The following is a 20,450-nucleotide window of genomic DNA, read 5'->3' on the forward strand; positions in this document are numbered from 1 at the left end:
AAGGAAGGAAGGAAGGAAGGAAGGAAGGAAGGAAGGAAGGAAGGAAGGAAGGAAGGAAGGAAGGAAGGAAGGAAGGGATGACCACCTCTAATTTTTTATCTTCTTTATTAGTTTTACTGAAATGCTTTTTCTGAAATAATAATTCATTTTTCTAAAAACCCACCTAGCAACTTTATTGGCACTACCACACAGGTATGTTACTTTTTTTTTATATATCTTCAGCTCAAAGTCTCTTCCTCCCACCTCCCCCTCTCACACATCTCATTTAGAAAGTGACAGTTTTTACAAATCTGACTACTCAAGCAAAATAAATTACTACATTAGGTTATTCCATTTTTTGACATATTTATTTCCCTTACAAAAGAAAATCTTCATACTTTATTAGTAGTATTTCCCCTCTGAGTTTTAACTTTCATCTTGAAAATGTATATTATCCTTATTTTGATGAAATATGACTTTTATAAGTTTTAGAATCTCCCCCCAGGGTTTCCATATAAAAAGGTTAAATACACAAACCCTGGCAGCTGGGTGATTTAGTGGATTGAGAGGCAGGCCTAGAGATGAGAGGCCCTGGGTTCTAGAGCACCCTTCTAATTTAGCCCCTATTGCCTCACTCTTACTGTCCTTCTGCCTTGGAACCAATACACAGTATTGATTCTAAGACGAAACGTATGGGTTTAAAAACAAAGTTATGGGAATAGGATGGCATTTTAATACAATGAAAGAGAATGAGATCAGTGTGGTAGATAGAATTCTGGACTTGAATACTTGGCCTTTTAATCTGCTTTGGATTCTTACTAGCTTTTTGACCTTGGGCAAGGAATTTCAGTTCTCAGGGTCTCCATTCCCTAATCTATGAAATAGGAATGATATGAACCTACTTCACGATTTGTCTTGAGTACTCAATGGGATAATATATTTTGTTGTTATTTTGTTGATTCATTGTGTCAGATTCTTTGCGACCTATTTTGGGGGTTTTCTTAGCAAATATATTGGAGTGATTTGCCATTTTGTTCTCCAGTTCACTTATAAATAAGAAAATTGAGGCAAACAGGATTAAGTGATTTGCCCAGGTTCACATAAGTAGAAAGTGTCTGAGGCTGGATTTTAACTCAGGTCCTTCATATTCCAGGGCTCTGTCACCTTGTTGTCCCTAGAGATAATGCGTTAAAATTACTTTAAGGGCAGCTAGCTGACTTGATAAATAGAGAGCCAGACTTAGATGGGAGATCCTGCTTTCAAAAAAAAAAATCCCAGGGCAGCTGGGTCTTTATTGCTCTTCTGTCTTATAATTGATGCTAAAAGGGCAGCAAAGTGATTTAGTAAATGGAAATCCAGGCCTGATGACAGACCATCCTGGGTTCAAATCTGGCCTCAGACACTTTCTAACCATGTGACCCCTAGGAAGTCACTTAATCCTATGACCTACAACTCTTCTGTCTTGGAACCAATACTTAGTATTGATTCTAAAATAGAAGGTAGAGAGTAAAACAAAAAAAGAATTGATGCTGACAAAAGGTAACAGTTTAGAAAATACACTTTATAAATATTCTGTACATATGATGTACTATATATAGTTAATGTGTGTATGCATATGCTATATTGAGTACATATTAACTATATATATTTTTTCCTCCTCTTAGGAAAATTGTTTTCCCCTAAAATAGAGGGGAGAAACCTAATCTTGTATCCTCTTAACAGGCAATGCTCTATTATCGAAAGAATATTGGCGCTGGGGGGCAGCTAGGAAGCTCAGTGGATTGAGAGTCAGGCCCAGATACAGGAGGTCCTGGGTTCAAATCTGGATTCAGACACTTCCTAGCTATGTGACCCTGAGCAAGTCACTTAACGCCCATTGCCTAGCCCTAACCATTCTTCTGCCTTGGAATCTATTGATTCCAAGATAGAAGGTATGGGTTTTTATTTTTAAAAAATAATAATAAATTTAAAAAAAAGAATATTGGTCCTGAAGTCCCCATTCTGGTTTTCATCTTAGACAAGTCACTTAATACTTCTGGACCCCAGTTTTTCTTTTTTGGAAATGGAGGCAACAACATCTGGATTATCTATCTCAAGAAAATGTCCTCTGTGCACAGTGGGATGTTTTAGAAATGTGAGTTATTCTCACTGCTCTACTGTGTCCATGGTGACCTCGAGGGAAAGAACCTGGGCCCGAAGACAAGAAAATGTCTGTTCAAAACCCTCCTAGTCATGTTCCCATGGGCAACACACAACCTTTTTCAACCAGTTTCCTTATTCATAAAATAAAAAATGGTGGGGGGCAGTTTGTTTGCTCAGTGTATAGAGAGTGAAGCCTGGAGGCAGGAGGTTCTGGGTTCAGATTTGGACTTAGACACATCTTAGTAGTGTGACCCTGGATAAGTCATTTAACCTCCATTGCACTTCCTACTTTTAAGCCTTGGAACCAATACTTAGTATTGATTCTAAGACAGAAGGTAAGGATAATGAAAAATTATAAAAACAACAAAACAAAAAAATGTGTTTTGCATTGCAAACTCTTTAATAAATATTGCTTTATACTTTTAGTAGAATATATATATGAACACTAGTAATTGAAATACTAAAAAAAAAAATCCTATGAATTTGTAGATATAACAGCTCAGACCTGATAAAAACCATTCTTCCTCTGACATTTGTACCATTTCAAAATCAAAATCCCTAATAAGAGTAGTTTTCCATGAAATCATAAGAACATAATCTCCTTTGATTTCAGTTTCCTCAATTATAAATGAAAGAGTTAACTTAGATGACCTCAGAGATAAGTCTGAGGTCTGGGATCCTCCCCTCCAAATCTGGTCTGCTTTGTACTGCTTATTTTCCTCAAAATTAAAGATGACAATGAAATGTTTTAATTCAACATGTCATATAAATCAATGTGAGAAATCAGTTAGAAATCCTTAGTGCATCTCTCACCAGGTAACCTGGCTGTCGCTCTCCTTCCTAGTCCTTCTCTTCCCATACTCCACCATTATGTCTTTGTGGTTTTATGTGAAGATGTTGACATAAGGATTTTAGTTCTGAACTGATAATGTCAGAGGAAAAAGCAGTTCAGTCAGGTATTAAAAAATTACCAAATTCATTGGATATATATATCTCCTATTTAGGAATTTGTAGTCTAAATATATACTATTTAGGATGAAGTCTAAATATGTACATATTTAGTATATATATATCCTGATTTTTATAACTACATTTATTAATGGTATTAATATCTAGTTTAAATATAGTTTTAAGTTTGTATGATATTTTTCAATATTATATTTGATTTAATAGTTTAAAATATTATTTTAAGTAATTATATTTGCTAAACATCTCTTTGATATATTGACTAAATTGTATATGATTTAATTTTCCAAATTGCTACTTAAAATGCATTCAGCTTTGTGATTTATCTTGCTTTTTCATTGGCAGATGATGTACAAAGGACAGGATTTAGAACTGAAAATAAAACAAAATTTAAACTTTATATTTATTTATGTACATTTAAACTTAATTTACCTGATAATTTCTGTGCTGATTGTCTAATTAAATCCCCTGGCTTTGTGAGTATTTTGCTTTGCCATTTAAATATGCTCATAGTTACAGTGATTTGGAGAATGGTTTTATTTGTAATGTTGCTTGGATTAAATGAATAAATACACTCCTTACCATTCCAATGAACATCCCACTCCATTGTTCTCCATCTTACTTACCTTGGAAGAGGCTTCCTGAAGCATCACTGGCACATCCACTGGCTCTGATTTATGGAGATCAAGTCTCTTCTAAACTGGGTTATTATATTCAGTCTCTACGCCATTCAAATGCCTCTGACTGATGTGTCCTTGGAGATTCTCCAACCGTCTTCTAATCTACCTCTGGCAGGTGTATTCTTTAACAATTCTCAAGGTGCCATTAATGAATAAATTTCTCTAGCTCCCTAAAGAGGTGCTTCTGTGAAGGTGGCCCAGGAGTGTCTTTACATTATCAACAGAAGGGAAGACATAAGCTCCAGGACTCATCCACATGAGAAAAAGGAAAAATGCAGTCAATTCAACATCAGGCTTTACCCACCTGGTACCAAAAATGGGGATACTTAATGAAACTAGATTCATTTTATATAGCTTTGCAATCTCCCCCAGAAACTGGTTCAGAGCTTAATAAGCCATTACTAGAGGAGGAAAGGAAATAAGCAATATGTTTCATTAAATTATTTCCCTTGTGTTGCCATGCATAGATCAGTGATTTAAGTTAATATTAACAACTGATGTTTATATAATTTATATAATTTATGTAATATCCATTATTTCTTTTGAGACTCATAATAACCCTAGAAGTTAAGCATCAGAGATAGTATCTGCATTTTACCAGAAGGGTAACTGAGGTCTCCAGAAGTTAAATGACCAGCCCAGATTCAAACAGCTAATAATAACTATTAGAGTTGAATTTTGAATCTAAGTCTTTTTGACTCCATGTCCAGCAAACCAGCCTTTCTCTATAAATGCTCCTTTACTTTTTAAAAAATAAATTAATGATTATAGCCATGCAGAGAATTGCCAAGAGGGCCAAATCCTTTCCTAATGCAAATTGGCAACTCTTCTCCAACTTTTATTCTTAGAGAATTTTCTACATCACTGAGAAGATAAATGACTTGTCCAGAGTCATATATTAAGTAAGTGTCAGAGTTAGCTTTTGAGCCCAAGTCTCCCCTGACTGAAATGGCATTCTGTTGATTATGGCAACCTGCCTCCCAAGTAAAATCAAATCCCTATGTATTCCTTGTCTTGTCTTTTTTTTCTTTTTTTTTTTAAATAAGGGAACTGGTTGCCCCTAGCCAATGCTAAAACATCCAGGAGGAAAGTGGAAAAATTACATTAGTCATCAGAGATTATCAGCAAAATGTTAACAAAATCAACTGCTTCTAAATCAAATGAAGTAACGTAGAACATCCCAAAAGTCTCCCTGTATTTTAAAGCCTTAATAAGCTAAAGAAACATTAAGTTCTAGAAGCATTTAACTTTTAAACTCTAATGGTTTAAAAATGCACTAAGACTTTTGGGATACTGTACATGTAAAACATTTTGCAAATCTTAATGTGCAATCTAAATGTTAGTTATTCATTATTATTGTGTTAGTTATTTGCAAGAAGTATTAATGCTTCATGTGTACAAGGTATTTCTTGATGTTATACTTTACATTTATTCCAGTACTCTACTTAAAGACTTGAAGTTTCTTTTGAAGAGCATCAGAATAAAGATTAAGCATTAAAAAGTTTAATGAAAGAAAAAATTGTTGAAGAAATAAAAAATTCAGTGACTCATATTTTATTTTTTACTAGTTATCCAACCTAATTAGGTTTGTAGAGTTTTAAATATTTGAGTGCTTTGGAGAAGCAATACTTATATTTTCAATATTTATGGAAAAAGAACAACTTTCACATTTTAAATTCATTACATAGTTCAAATGAGCATCAATAAATCTTCCAAAAACAGAAAAAAATTTTAAGAATGGAATAAAGCTCAGCTTTGTTTTTAAATAAATATGCATTTTAGAATCTAAAAGGTATGCATCTTACAACTTTGCCCAGGGGTGTTGGAAGGCTCAAATATGAAAATGAATTTAAGTGACAGATGGTTTGGTGTATAGAAAGCCAGGTCTGAAGATGGGAGAGCATAGGTTAAAATCTAGCTTCAGATACTTCCTAGCTTTGTCACCCAGGGTGAGTCACTTCACCCCAATTGCCTAGCCCAGTGATGGCGAACCTTTTAGATATGGAGTGTTGTGCCCCGCCCCTACCCCAACCCCCAGACCAAGTGCTATGCCCACCCCAGAGACCCAAAGACCATGTGCCATGCCCTCCCTTACCCCACACAGGGGATGGAAGAAGTGCTCCCTTTGGGCTGCTAGGCAGAGGGACAGGTGAAAAGGGGAAGGGAAATAGCCCAAGTGCTCTGCTCCCCTCCAGCTCTGCCACCTATGAGCCATCTACCTTACCCCCTGTGCACTCCCATTGGGCTGCTGGGCAGAGGGTGGAGGATGTGAAAACATGTCATCAGGCATGGTAGAGAGGGGGAGGGGAGCAGCTGCATTCAAGTTCCTTTGCCTTTCTAGTAACAAACTCTAGGGGGAGGATGGCCAAGTGCCCACAGAGAGCACTCTGTGTGCCATCTTTGGCACCCATGCCATAGGTTTGCCATCATTGGCCTAGCTTGGTAATGGCAAACCTATGACATGCATGTCAGAACTGACACACATAGCCATTTTTGATGACATGCAGCTGCACGCAGCTGCATACAGAGAGGTATGGAGCCACATGCCAAGGATGAAACATTTGCTGTAATGTAGTGTAGACACTCTGTGCACTATAGATGACAATTCTACCTATATTAATTTACCTATTTTGGTTTATTAAATGCAGTTATATATTACAATTATATATTTTGTTATTTAAACTATAAATATCACAAAATTATGGTTTTTTTTCTTGAAGTGACATACCACTTGAGTTGTGCTCGGTTTTTGGAGCAAATTTTGACACACCAAGCTCAAAAGGTTGCCCATCACTGGCCTCACCTTTACTGCTCTTCAGCTTTGGAACCTATACTTAGTATTAATTCTAAGAAGGTAAAGGTTTTAAAAATAAAGATTAATTTAAGCATTTTGCAATCCTCAAAGGACTATATGAATATCTAATTATTAGCCCATAGTCACCATATATCCATTCTGGTAATGACTCTTTTGCAGTCCTCTCTTCTACTCCAGATTAGTGTGAGCAATGTTTATAAAGAAATATGTAGTTACGCTGATAAATGTTTGGAGGTAGATTTGGGAATGATATCTAGATTGGCAACTCTTCTCCGTCTTATATTCTTAGAGAATTTTTTGAGTCACTGGGTAGATAAACGACTTGGCCAGAGTCATATATTCAGTATGTGTAGAGTTAGCTTTTGAGCCCAAGTCCCCTCTAACTCTGAAATGGCAAACCAAATACCTGTGTCCATACAGAGGTGTGCATACACACACACCCACATACACACACACACACACACACACACACTCTGTAAGGTTTAATCTGCATTATTAACACTTCCTTAAGTTTAGGTAATTAATTTTTAAAAAGTCAAGCTCTGATTTGTAGATTCTGATTCCCAAAGTGTAAATGCCAACACCAAAAATTTAAGAGTCAGCCCTACAAAGCCAGTTAAAGACAATTAAAGAATCCTAAGGAAGATGAAGTAAACATTTTAGGAGATGAGGGAAAAGTAGAAAGAAATACATAGATAACCATGAAAGTGTCATCAATGGAACATTTTTGCTTCAGGATCTCTGCTGTAGTACATCCTCTGTTATTCTTCCATCCCTTGACAAAGCACTATGACCAGCCAAGAGAAGGAAATGTAGAAAAATCATAGAATTGACCAGGGGGCCCCAAGTAAGTGACTGCTCTTATCCTGAAGAAAACATACTAAAACCCAAATGGTGCTAGTACTGAGCAACCAGAGGCTTCTTGGGTTAGGAGTTTGGGAAGGTGACCCTAAAGTACTTAAAATGGGAAGAGAATGAGGTAGTTTTGTAGTATAACAGTCCATATTATTTACTATGTCTTTGCTTACCCCAAAAGATATGGAGTGGGTTAGATGTTGGCAGAGTACATTCAATCTGTTTCTTCAGAGATTAGAAACACATTGTTTTATTTACTCAAATTTTTCAGGACAGAAACAAGTGCATCTAAAGGTTTGGGAATTTGAAGTTGGAAAATGTTTCTTTTGGACTCTGTGTCCTTTAGATTTGATAATTTAAAAAAAGCAAATAATCATGTATGAGTATAAGCTATTCTTTTAAAATATACTATCCTCTGCCCTTCAGTTGGGGAATGGCTAAAAAAATTGTGGTAGGGGACAGCTGGGTAGCTTAGTGGATTGAGAGTCAGGCCTAGAGATGGGAGGTCCTAGTTTCAAATCTGGCCTCAGACACTTCCCAGCTGTGTGACCCTGGACAAGTCACTTGACCCTCATTGCCCACCCTTACCACTCTTCCACCTATGATCCAATACACAGAAGTTAAGGGTTTAAAAAAAATTGTAGTATCTGTTGGTGATGGAATACTATTGTGCTAAAAGGAATAATGAACTGGAGGAATTCCATGTGAACTGGAACAACCTCCAGGAACTGATGCAGAGTGAAAGGAGCAGAACCAGGAGAACATTATACACAGAGACTAATACACTGTGACAAAATTGATTGTAATGGACTCCTCCACTAGCAGCAATGCAATGATCCAAAACATTTCTGAGGGACTTATGAGAAAGAACCTTATCCACATCCAGAGAAAGAACTGTGGGAGCAGAAACAGAGAAGAAAAACAGCTATTTGACCACATGGGTCAATGGAGATATGATTGATTGGGGATGCAGACTCTAAACGATCACCCTAGTGCAAATGTCAATAATATGGAAATAGGTCTTGATCATGTAAATCCCAGTGGAATTGCACATTGGCTATGGGAGAGGGAAGGGAAGAAGGCAGGGAATGAATATAAATCATGGAACCATGGAAAATTTTTCATAATTAATCAATAAAATAAAAATAAATTTAAAAAATAAAATATATCATCCACAATAATTTCATGAGCTAAGTATATAGAAATACATTTATGATCTTTAGCTAGAAAAGAAACTAGATTTTTAAAATATACTAAAAAAAATCTCTAAAATACTTTATATATGACAATATTCTCCAAAATTTCCATCTTCAAGTCCTACCAAAACCTTTGTAGAAAAAAAATGCTACACTCTCCTCATGACACTAATTTTTAAAAAATGTTTATTTCTCTACTATTTATGTGGCCAATAAATATTTATTAATAATAAAGTAGTTTGCATTAACAATGCACTCTAAAGTTGCATATGGACAACATTGTGCTTAGTAATGAGAGGTGGTGACAAGAAAAATAAAAGATCCATTTATGCCCTTGAAGAATTTAGAATCCTATGGATCTGTAACAAACCTCTGTAGGAGTATGCAGACCTGAAGGCATGAGTTAGAGCAGATATACTCTTAAACTTTCTTGATTCCTCATTCTCTTGGATCCTATAGAATTCTAGTAGTTTATAAGTTAGCTCTGAGTAATAAAATCAAAATGTTGAGATAAGGTGAGTAGGTATCTTATGTTATATAACAAAAGAAAAGGCTACAATGAGTTAATAGTCACTTTGGAGCAACTGCTAACGGTTTCCAATTCTTGAAAGCATGATGAACATTTTATTATAAAAATAGATTCTTTTTGATTACTTTTGAGAGCATAGCATTTGAAAATACTGTATATACATTTTTATGTAAGTATATTTGCTTCACTAAACATGTTTCACTGCTTCCTGGATACCTCATTGTGGTTTAAAGGTGACTTTGAGCTTTCAAAAGCTATGTCAGTGGCACAAACTCTGATAAGTCCTACCAGATCAGAAAGATTTCAGGTAGGGACCTGGTATTGTTCCTTTAGTCTGAGGGCAAGCCATGTTAAGTTCATAAGGTTCATCACCAGATGAATGGACCTTAGGCAGTGATTATTTTTTTGTCTGTCATGATTTCAGAAACTCATAGACTGAGATATGGAGGAGTAGATGGAGTTCCCACATCAATTTTCTCAAAAATCCTTCAAATGTATACATATATATGTATAGTGTGTGTGTATATAGTAGTTAAAAATGACATACATATAAATGTACACAAATGAGTCTTCCAGCTGTCACACCTTTGGAAATTTGGCTGCCATTGCCTTGGGAAATTCTATGGATAAAACAAATGAAGACTAGATTTTGAGACAATCTGTGATTTCAGAAGCAGATGAAATAAAGAAGTTATAATAAGCATTATTATAACATATAAGAAAGAAGTATAGGTAGTATGTTTGATTTGCTTGATCACATGGGTTGATGGGTATATAATTAGGGATGTAGACTCTAAATGATCACTCTATTGCAAATATTAATAATATAGAAATAGGTTTTGAGCAATGACACATGTAAAACTCAGTGGAATTGCTCATTGGCTATGGGAGAGGGAAGGAGGAGAGGAGGGAAAGAACATCAATCTTGTAACCATGGAAAAATATTCATAGTTAATTAAATAAAATTTTTAAAAAATGAAAAAAAATATGTAGTATGTTTGGAGGAGCTAACCTTAAGAGGACAGATTCTCAAGAAAGGCTGGCCTATCTAGTAGGGAACCATTTTACATAAAAATATCCTAAGTTCCAATTCTTATCTGCTTGAAAATCACTTTAATCTGTCACTTAAAGTTCCACAAAAACAGTTTTCTGGGCTGAATGCAAATATCTCTGGCAATATTCCTGGGTTGTCAATGCCTTAATACTTTAAAGGATTATTCCTATATACAGAGAAGAAAAAACAAGCAATTTGGAATAATGAACATGTTGATAGATAAGTGATGGAGAAGCAGTAAAGTAGAGAGATTGAGGCATGAGGTATCTGGAAAGTGTGAAAAAAAAGAGCTAGGAAATAGAAATGAAATGCAAAAAGGTGGTAGAGGATATATAAGTAATTTATTTTAAAATTTCGTGGATATTTGATTCTTTTCTCAGAAAGGATGGAGCAAATTCACTTCCTCTTCCTCCTTATCATTTTCCTTTGTCTACCATGACTCTAGGATCAAAAACATAGTTTAATACTATGAATACCATAGTTAAATTGCATTATGGCTAAAATAGACTTCATCCCTTTTGTGTGTGTGTGTGTGTGTGTGTGTGTGTGTGTGTGAAGGAAGAGAGAATTACATGATACTGTTTATTTATTATTGTCATTATAACTTTTTTTTTAAAAGAAATAAATTTTGGTTGAAATCTTTTGCTTTTCTATCACTTACATTTTCCTCTTCCATCACAAGAAATCTATCTTTTTACATAAAGAAAAGAGCAAGAAAAAAGCAAATTAAGCAAAAGTAAATACTATATCAAATGACTGATATTAAATGCAATGTTTCACACCTATGGTCAACCACTTTGGTAAAAATATGGAAAGAGTTGACTTCTCATGTTTCTTCTTTATAATCAAGCTTAGTCAACATAAGTTCATAGTTTGATTGTTTTACTATTGTTCTCAGTCTCAGCATATATCATGTGGCAGACAGAGTGCAGAAAGATAATCCCTACCCTCAAGAAGCTTATATTACATTACATTACATTAATTTACAGGGGAAGAAAATATAATTGTAAGTTGAGAAGTGAGGGAATGGGAATCAGGGGTGGGACAAAGTAGATGTTGTAGAGAAAGTTTAGCTTGTAGCCTGGAGAAGGAGTTCTTCGCATTTATTTTACCAGTTTGGCTTACTTCATTTTGTGTCAATTTATATGTCTTCCGGAGATTCTTCATATTCATAGTAATACTCTATATTAGTAACTTTCTACATATTCATAGTAATATTCCATTATATTCACATCCTAGCCATTCTCCAATCAACACATGGCTACTTTGTTTCCAGTTCTTTATTTACCATATAATATTTTGGCACAAAAAATTGATGTATATTGAGCCTTTATTTTTTTTATTGACTATCTCGAGGTATATATTACTAGAATCATTGAGTTATAGACAATGGATATTTTAATCACTTTCTTAACATAATCCAAATTGCTTTCAAGAATGGCTGACTCAATTTATAGCTCCATTGTCAGTGCATAGGGGTACTTGTCTTTTCTCAATCCCACCAACTTTTGTCATCTTTGTAAAATTAAACTTCAGATGCCTCACCCCCTTTTTTTTAATCAGTATCAAATAAATTTAATGAAAATTTTTTTATAATATAGTTTGAGTTCTGGATACAAAAATATTCACCCTTAATTCCTACATTTTCATTATTTTCTTTGTATTCTAGACCTTTTCTGTTTATAGACACATTTTGTTATTATGTTGTATAAAACTCTATAAAATATATGATTTTAGGAGTAAAAAAATAGCTGAATTTGATTCATTTCGTTCATGAAATATTTCTTGACTAACCCAGCTCACAACAAACTTTCATTTCTCTGAATTCCTAAAGCTAAATATGTCTGAACATCACAATTTAAAACTCAGTTATGAATTTATTTTTTAATTCAACAGTTTAACAAATATTTATTAAACTACTACATGAGAGGCTACAAAAACAAAAAGGAGATAATCTCTGTCCTCTAGGAATTTATATTCTACTGGAGTTACATTAAAGGTAAATATATTAGTAAATAAAAACATGTACAAAGCAATACAAAGTAATTTCAAAAGGGAAAAAATGTTAGCCACTGAGGGAAATCAGGAAAGGCTTATATAGTCTTGAGTTATACTTTGAAGGAAGCTAGGAATTCCAGAAGGTAGAACTGAACAAAGAGACAAGGAATAACACCTGTGCAAAGTGTGGATGTAGAATGTTCTTTATGAAAATTGCCAATAGAGTAGTTTAACCAGAATAAAGATTATAGGAAAGAGGATAATATGAAATAAGGCTGGAAGATGGGCCTCAGACTGAGGGGGCCCTGCCAGGCTAAGCACTTTGTATTATATCCTAGAGGCAATATTTTTTGAGAAATCTGAATTATAGAAGAAATTAGGAGTATAAATTTAGCAGTTGGGAGCAGCTGGGTGACTCAATGGATTGAGAGCCAGGCCTAGAGACGGGAGGTCCTGGGTTCAAATCTTGATTCAGACACTTCCTAGCTATGTGACCCTGGGCAAGTCCCTTAACCCCCATTACCCAGCCCTTATTGCTCTTCTGCCTTAAAACCAATACATAGTATTGATTTTAAGACAGAAGGTAAGAATTTTTAAAAATAAATGAATTAATTTAGCAATCATGACAAGGATGGATAGAGAAAGGTGAGAAAAAAAGAGAAATAAAAGTAGAAAATAGAATAGAAAAATAGAAAGATAATTAAAAAACTACCACAGTTATGTAGTTGAGAGTTGATGAAGGACTAAATTAGAGTAGAGGTTGGTCAAAGAAAAGGGAAGAGAAGAGAGAGATATTACAGAAGTGGAATCAACAAGACTTGGCAGCTGCTTGGATATTTGGGGGAGGTAATAAGGAACAGGGAAGAGTTTAGTATGATTCCTAGTTGGTGAAAGTTGTTTTTTCTCTCCAACTAGGGATTATGTTATAATTATTTTACCAACAACCCTCTTTCATCAGTTTTTTAACTTAGTCCTGAGGATACAGTAATAACTTCATAAATTTTAGTTGAGGCAAAGATTGAAAGTAGTACATGTAATACTTGATCATATCATACAATATTTGTCTATATTGCTATATGCTAGTGATATAACATATGTAATAAGCTATTCTGAAAGTCAAAATGCTAACAATCTGAAGTTTCATTTTTTGTTCATTTTGTTGTTATAATTTTTTAAACTCTTACCTTCTGTCTTAAAAGCAATACTAAGAATTAGTTCGAAGACAGAAGAGCAATAAAGTCTAATCTTTTGGTCTAAGTGACTTGCCCAGGGTCACCCAGATGGAGTGTCTGAGGCCAGATTGGCCTCAAGTTGTTGAGTTATAAGTTATTATTATTATTATATTATATTATATTATATTATAAGTTATAAGTTGTTGAGTTATATATAAGTTGGCATGATTTTTAATGGGCTTCAGGGAATAGGTTTGCTGTACCTGAATGTGAGCTAAAGATTTTGCCTGACAAAATATATTTGAGGGCATTCCTAAACCACGGGTAAAAAAAGCCATGAATTAATGGATTGCAGGTAGAATTGAAATATCCAAGCCACACTAAAAGATCAAGTACTACCATAGGAGTTGAATAGCCTAAATATGGGTCAACCAAAACAGCAATGAAACATGGTAACCAGCAAGCTAGAAACACCCCCATCACAATGCCTAGAGTCTTAGCTGCCTTCCTGTCTTTTTTCTTAGATATATTTTTTCTGCTGTCTTCTTTGGCATTGTTAGGCATGTTGCTAATTACTCTAGCATGTCTTTTGGAAACTATAAAAATCTTTCCATAGATACCAATCATGATGGAGCCAGGAGTAAAGAAACAAGTAGTAAAGAGTATGGTGCCCCAGAACTTGTTGAAAGTGAGAGCACAGAATTTGAAGCAAGCAACAAGAATCTCATAGGTCTGCATGCCTGAGACATTAGCCTCGGACAAGACCAAGCCAAAGGAGAAGATGGCTGGTGCTGACCAGCAGAAAGCCAGCAATCTTTTTATTGTAGTTGTGGTCATCTTGGTGGTATAGTGCAAAGGGTAGCACACAGCATAAAACCGATCAATGGCAATACAACAGAGATGGAAAATGGAAGTCAGGCTCAACATCATGTCAAAGCTTGCGTGGAATTTGCAAAAACCATCTCCAAAATACCAACAGCTCTCCACCGACCTGACCATGCTGTAAGGCATAATGACAAATCCCAGCAGAAAGTCAGTGGTTGCCATAGAGAGGATCAGGAAGTTGGTAGGAGAATGAAGTTGTTTGAAGTGGGATATGGAAATCATTATAACAAGGTTTCCAAAGATAGTGATAAACATGGCTCCCGTCATGAATGAGTACATTATGAGTCGGACTGAAAGTGGCCTCGAGGTAGGTGGGCAGGATTTATTTCCAAATTTTGGACAACTGGATAAGTCAGAAGGGATATAAGTAAGATCCATTGTCCTTTATTTTGCACAAATCTTCCTTAGATGAAGGCTTTTAGTCACAATTCTTCTTTGAAAAAGTGCCCAAGAATTTGCAGCTCCTAATAATAACAAAATTTAACATTCCTTGTTAACATAAGGTCTTTAAGATGCCTGAATAAGAAAATTCTGCCAACTAATTCTGCATTCTGATTCCTCGTTTTATTTTTTTTAACCCTACCTTCTACCTTAGAATTAATAGTTAGTAGAGGTTCCAAGGCAGAAAAGGGGTGTGGAGGGGAAAGTAGGCTTTTGGAGATAAATGACTTGCTTGGAGCAAACAGCTGGGAAGTATCTGAGGTCAAATTTAAACCCAGGACCTGCTATCTCAAGGTCTGGCTTTATTCTGAGCCATCTTGGAAAAATTAATTTCATTCAAGTTGTCACAAAAATGCTAGGTTTTGTGCTTATATGAAATGCTCCTGTATTTAGACCCAACATAGGTTGTGGCAAATGCATCTACGCCAAAAGCAGGCTTAGGTTAATACTTAATTCTCTTCTCCAAAGGATATCATTAGTAAAGTCCTTTCTGAAATCTAAGGGATAATAGAATCTCCCCTATCTTTTTATCTAGTAGTTATTCTTTTTAGCTCGGTTGGATGTATTAGCCTCACTAGTTGGCAGATTGTATAACTTTTAATGTATAATTTTTCCCTTTCACTTTATAAAGTCAATACAGTCTCTAAAAAGACCAAGTAGCAAATCAGAGCGTGAATATTTGTCATATGTTCCCATGCATCTACTCTACCTCTTAACTCATCACTCATTTCCTATATAATCCTCTTCTGACTTACTTAGAGTTAAAGGTTCTTGACCAACTGGCTTCAAAAGAAATGAGACAGGGAACAGTTAGGAGGCTCAGTGGATTGAAAGCCAAGTCTAGAGCTGAGAGGTCCTGGGTTTAAATCTGTTCTCAAACCCTTCTTAGCTGTGTGACCCTGGGCAGGTCACTTAATCCCACTGCATAGTCCTTATTGCTCTTCTGCCTTGGAACCAAAATACAGTATTGAATCTAAGATGGAAGGTAAAGGTCCCTTAAAAAGAAAAAGAAAAGAAATAAGACATCAAGGAAAGGGCTCTTTTTTATATGTCATGAAACCTAGAATCTAGTCATATTCTGTCAATACTATGACTTTAAATTAAATAAAATTATATTTAATTTCCTTAAATATAATGTATATTCCTTAGATATAAAACAATAAAAACATTATGCTAGATTAAGCAATTTCTAAGACATTTTATAGTTGTAAAATTATATGACCTATAGCATGAAGATTAATAACTTCAAATAATAAGATAATAAAAATAATTTATATATCATGTTATTTATTATTATAATTATGCAGATATATTGTAAATATATTATAGTCACACCTTTAATATTATATTGAGTATTTTCAATTGAATACTATTTTAATATTATAAAATATATTACATATAAATTATATATACATGTTATATTTATTTTAAAGTAATAATAAAAAATTTCAAATAATGATAAAATAAGGGCATTCAAAAAGCATTTGTTTCTCTATTAAAAGAAAAGAGTAGAAAGGCAAATCAAAATAAAAATATGAGACAACATCTGGTTACATTTGAAATTTCAAATTAAAAAGAGATATAGATCATAAAGTATAATTTATGTAACTGATGTTTTCCCCACAATTTTTCCTACCTTTAATTCATTGAGTTCCACAGGCTATTGAAATCTCTCTCCTAACATTCGCATCTACTCATACTCTCTTTTGCTTAATATTGATCCCTATAGNTATTATAAAATATATTATATATAAATTATATATACATGTTATATTTATTTTAAAGTAATAATAAAAAATTTCAAATAATGATAAAATAAGGGCATTCAGAAAGCATTTGTTTCTCTATTAAAAGAAAAGAGTAGAAAGGCAAATCAAAATAAAAATATGAGACGACATCTGGTTACATTTGAAATTTCAAATTAAAAAGAGTTATAGATCATAAAGTATAATTTATGTAACTGATGTTTTCCCCACAATTTTTCCTACCTTTAATTCATTGATTTCCACAGGCTATTGAAATCTCTCTCCTAACATTCGCATCTACTCATACTCTCTTTTGCTTAATATTGATCCCTATAGAGAAGAGAAATTAATAGAATGGGTCAAAATCAAAACATGACTCAAGAAAGCTTTATGGTGTAATAGGAATTTGGGAGTTTTCTGATTCTTTTGCTGACATTCATATAGTGGGACATTTATAATAATGAAATATTTAATATTTCCTCCTTGGTTAGTTGGAATTTCCTCACTTGGAAGTCTTTTTACCTAAGAAGTAAAAGAAAACATCAATCGTGGATGATTTTTTATTATGTTTGCATTGTCTATATGAAAGTAATTTATTTGATTGTTTGGGGGCCTCAGAGTGGTTCTTATGCTTCATGGAAAAAAATCTTCACAAACAAGAATGATCCTGAAGCTGATAACAGAAAAAGCTCTCCCTGAAATACTGATGCCTCCACCTATCAGAGCAGAGTGTATTTGTTTTAGGCAGTTAGTTGTGTTTCTTCAGGACATTAGTTTGTCCACTATTACAAAAACATGTGGAAATTTCCATTTTTCAGATTTAAGGAGTTTTTTTTGGAAACTTGATAAAGTCTATGGATCCCTTCTTGGGGGAAAAATAGTCTTTAAGTAGTTGAAAAGAATGATAAATCTCATTTAGTAGTTAGGGAAAATAAAGATGCATTTTTTTCTCATCCAAATTCATGAAATTCATCTGTGGACCTTTTGGTGATCTATAGACACAAGATCAATGACTTTTGATTTGAAGAATTATATATTAAGATTGAGAAAGAACCTCAGAAGCAATCTATTTTAACCCTTTCATTTTATAGGTGAGGAACCTGAAGCCCAGAAGTTATTTACTCAATAACCATATAAGAATCAAGTTGTGAACCAAGGCCCTTTGGCTCCAAATGCCACACATTTTCCATTGCATCAAATTATCTCTATGGACACAAATATACTATTTAAAGCCTCCTCAAATTAGACATGTTTTCATGTAATTTCCCCCCGTCTCGTAAGGATAAAGTGGCCTAAATATAACAACGGGTCACAAAAAGGTGCTGCAATAGATTTTTTGTGGTTATATTAAAACTGGAAGGGATGTAAAGAAGCCAAATCCCATTTATCCTTTTGGTCCCCATAAGCCTCTCAGTTTGTTTGTTTTCAGTGAAGAAAGGAGGGTCCATGATAGGATAAAGGGATATTCTCTGTATTAACATGTGAATCTCTTTTTCACTTCTTCCTTTCTGCCTTCTTTCTATTCAAACTCCCAGGAAAGCAATAGGAGTGTAACCAAGGGCTACATGGAGAGACTCAATCAATTAAGAGACTCAATCAATTAATCAATAAAAATGTAAGCTCTTGCTGTATGCCAGCACTAGAAAAGGGCTCAGAAAAGATGACCAGCTCCATCCAAAAGCAAACAAGATTTGAAGGCTACCATAACTCCTACATGCCTAGAAGGACCACAGTGAGGGATCCTGGAGATCATATGAAGGCTGGGAGTTATAAGGAAGAGAAAACAAACAAAAATCCATGGTTGCTGAGGACAGTGATTATTATAATCTCACTAAGCTAGTGATTATCAGGAAGCCACTTTCCTTATTTAGTCCATGAAATCAAGATGAAGAATAAACAGTACCTCTTGAACCCAGTCTTTTATGAATCATGGGTATATGTAGAAAGGAATTTCACTCATACCCCTTCATTATTGTTATGAGGAAAATTAGGATTTTAGGTATTTAGTGTTTAAGTTTCATCTTAGTTTCTTTCATTCAAATATTTCAAGATTATTTTAAAATTTAATTCTATATCATTCGACATATTTGCTCTCTTCCATCCTTGTATCATCAGTAAATTTGAAAATAAGCATTTTAAATTGGACAGGGCTTTGCAAAATTGAACTATAGTCAGTTATTTGACAAAGAATGCTGAAGCATTAAAGAAAGCTTTAAGTCTTGGTTTCCAAAAAAGGTAAGAAGATAAAATATGCAAATTCCATAAACATACAAATATCTTTTACCAATGTAGATCTAAATCCATTTAAGCCTAGTATTTACAAAGAATATAAACAAATTCATGGCCAACTTCGTTGTTCTTAGTTTCTCCAAACTTGACAATCTTGTCCTCAGAAAATATGGTCAATTCATTGCTTAAACTATACCTGAAGCCTTTCCAGCTTCTCAGTTGATGCTCCACTAATCTGATGGTCACAAATTCAAGATCAGCCTATTTGCCACACTGGGCCATCACATTGATTTTTAAGGCAAATAATTCAGAATTTCACCTACAAAGTTACAATACATAAATGCTTTCTGTTTGTAATACATTTTCCTCCCAAAATTATTGTTAGAATAGAAATAGAATAGAAAGCTTTATTCTAAAAAGAAATTGTTATTAAGATCTCAGACCAATCTTTCCAACATCAAAGTCCCTACTCTACAAGTACTACCTCCTAACAGGTTTCACAACTTGGGCAGTCAAATCCCGTATTCCTAAGGAATAAAGAAAGAGAATACTTTAACAAGCTAGGAAAAGAAAGGTATGTGTGAAATATAGTTTTCTGATGTTTATCTGTGCAGAATTTTTTTTAGTTCAACTATAATTATTATCCTACCAACTTTGTCCCGTTCCAAACAACAATAAAAACAACCTCAAAGCCATTTCATTTTTATCATTAGATAGAATGTACTAAAATATAATATGCTGAAAGACAAAATAAGTAAAAGGTAAAAATAATGTTCATTACACAAATGTAGTTTTTAAAAACAGAGGCTTTGCAGCATATGTCATCATGAAAATAATCTTTATATCGAGTATTCTAGTGATGCATTTATTCACAAATAACAAATCACGGATCAGATGACTTTTAAAAGCACATTCTGACTCATGATAGTTAGAAAAGTCATGTTTAATGTGCCCTGAGAAACATTCAAAGTAACAGTAAGTACATGGTTCCTGCAAAAAGAAACTTTATCATGAGAAAATGAGGAAAACAAAGTAAAAATGAAAAGGCATGATTCTCATTTTTTTTCTTTGCTACATATTGACAACAAATAGAGTTATATCATTGGAAACTTGAAAGAAGGAAGATTAATCTCTCTGGAAGTAAAAAATGGTAATGAAAAGTTAGTGGAAGGTGGTATTGGAAGGGCAGGAGATGAAGATCTTTTTTTTTTCTTAGATAATAATGTTATTTTGCATAATAACAGTACCTAGATTTTATATAATACCTTAAGTTTTCAAAGCACTTTATACATTATTATCTCATTTGCTCTTCACAACTCTTTGACATAGGAACTACTGCTATCACCATTGTACAAACGAGAGAGAATTGAAGCTCAAAGTGATTGCTGGATTTGCATAGAGTCCGAAGTAGGATTTTAACTTCCCTCCAGACTCCAAGTTCAGCACTCTGTCCTCCATACCACCTAGATAAATAGATGATAGATGATGAGGATGAAGATGACAATAAATAGGTTAGATATTTTCATTGTTATATGGAAAAGTGCCTGGAGAAAAAAGAGCATGGCTATGGTAAAGAATATCTTCAAAAAATATTACATGAATGTTGGGAATAAACATTATCTTCTACATTTAATAAGAGGAATAAGAGAGTTTTTAAAGTAGTTTTTAAAACAACCAGATTAATTTGAGAGAAAACTCTCAACTCTAGCCCATTTTGACAAGAAAATGTAACAAGACCCAGTTATGGAGAATCATAATAATCCC

At 34.1% G+C, this 20,450-nt stretch overlaps 1 protein-coding gene across 1 annotated transcript; it reads right to left on the reverse strand.

Annotated features, from left to right (window-relative positions):
• Positions 1-13,617: 13,617 nt before the first annotated feature.
• Positions 13,618-14,649, reverse strand: LOC123246981 (trace amine-associated receptor 3). The gene has a single exon (XM_044675765.1). It carries the CDS (start codon positions 14,647-14,649, stop codon positions 13,618-13,620), a length of 1,032 nt encoding a protein of 343 aa, XP_044531700.1.
• Between the last annotated feature and the right edge of the window lie 5,801 nt (positions 14,650-20,450).

This window comes from Gracilinanus agilis, chromosome 4 (assembly GCF_016433145.1).
Source record: "Gracilinanus agilis isolate LMUSP501 chromosome 4, AgileGrace, whole genome shotgun sequence".
In the NCBI taxonomy this organism is placed as follows: Eukaryota; Metazoa; Chordata; class Mammalia; order Didelphimorphia; family Didelphidae; genus Gracilinanus; species Gracilinanus agilis.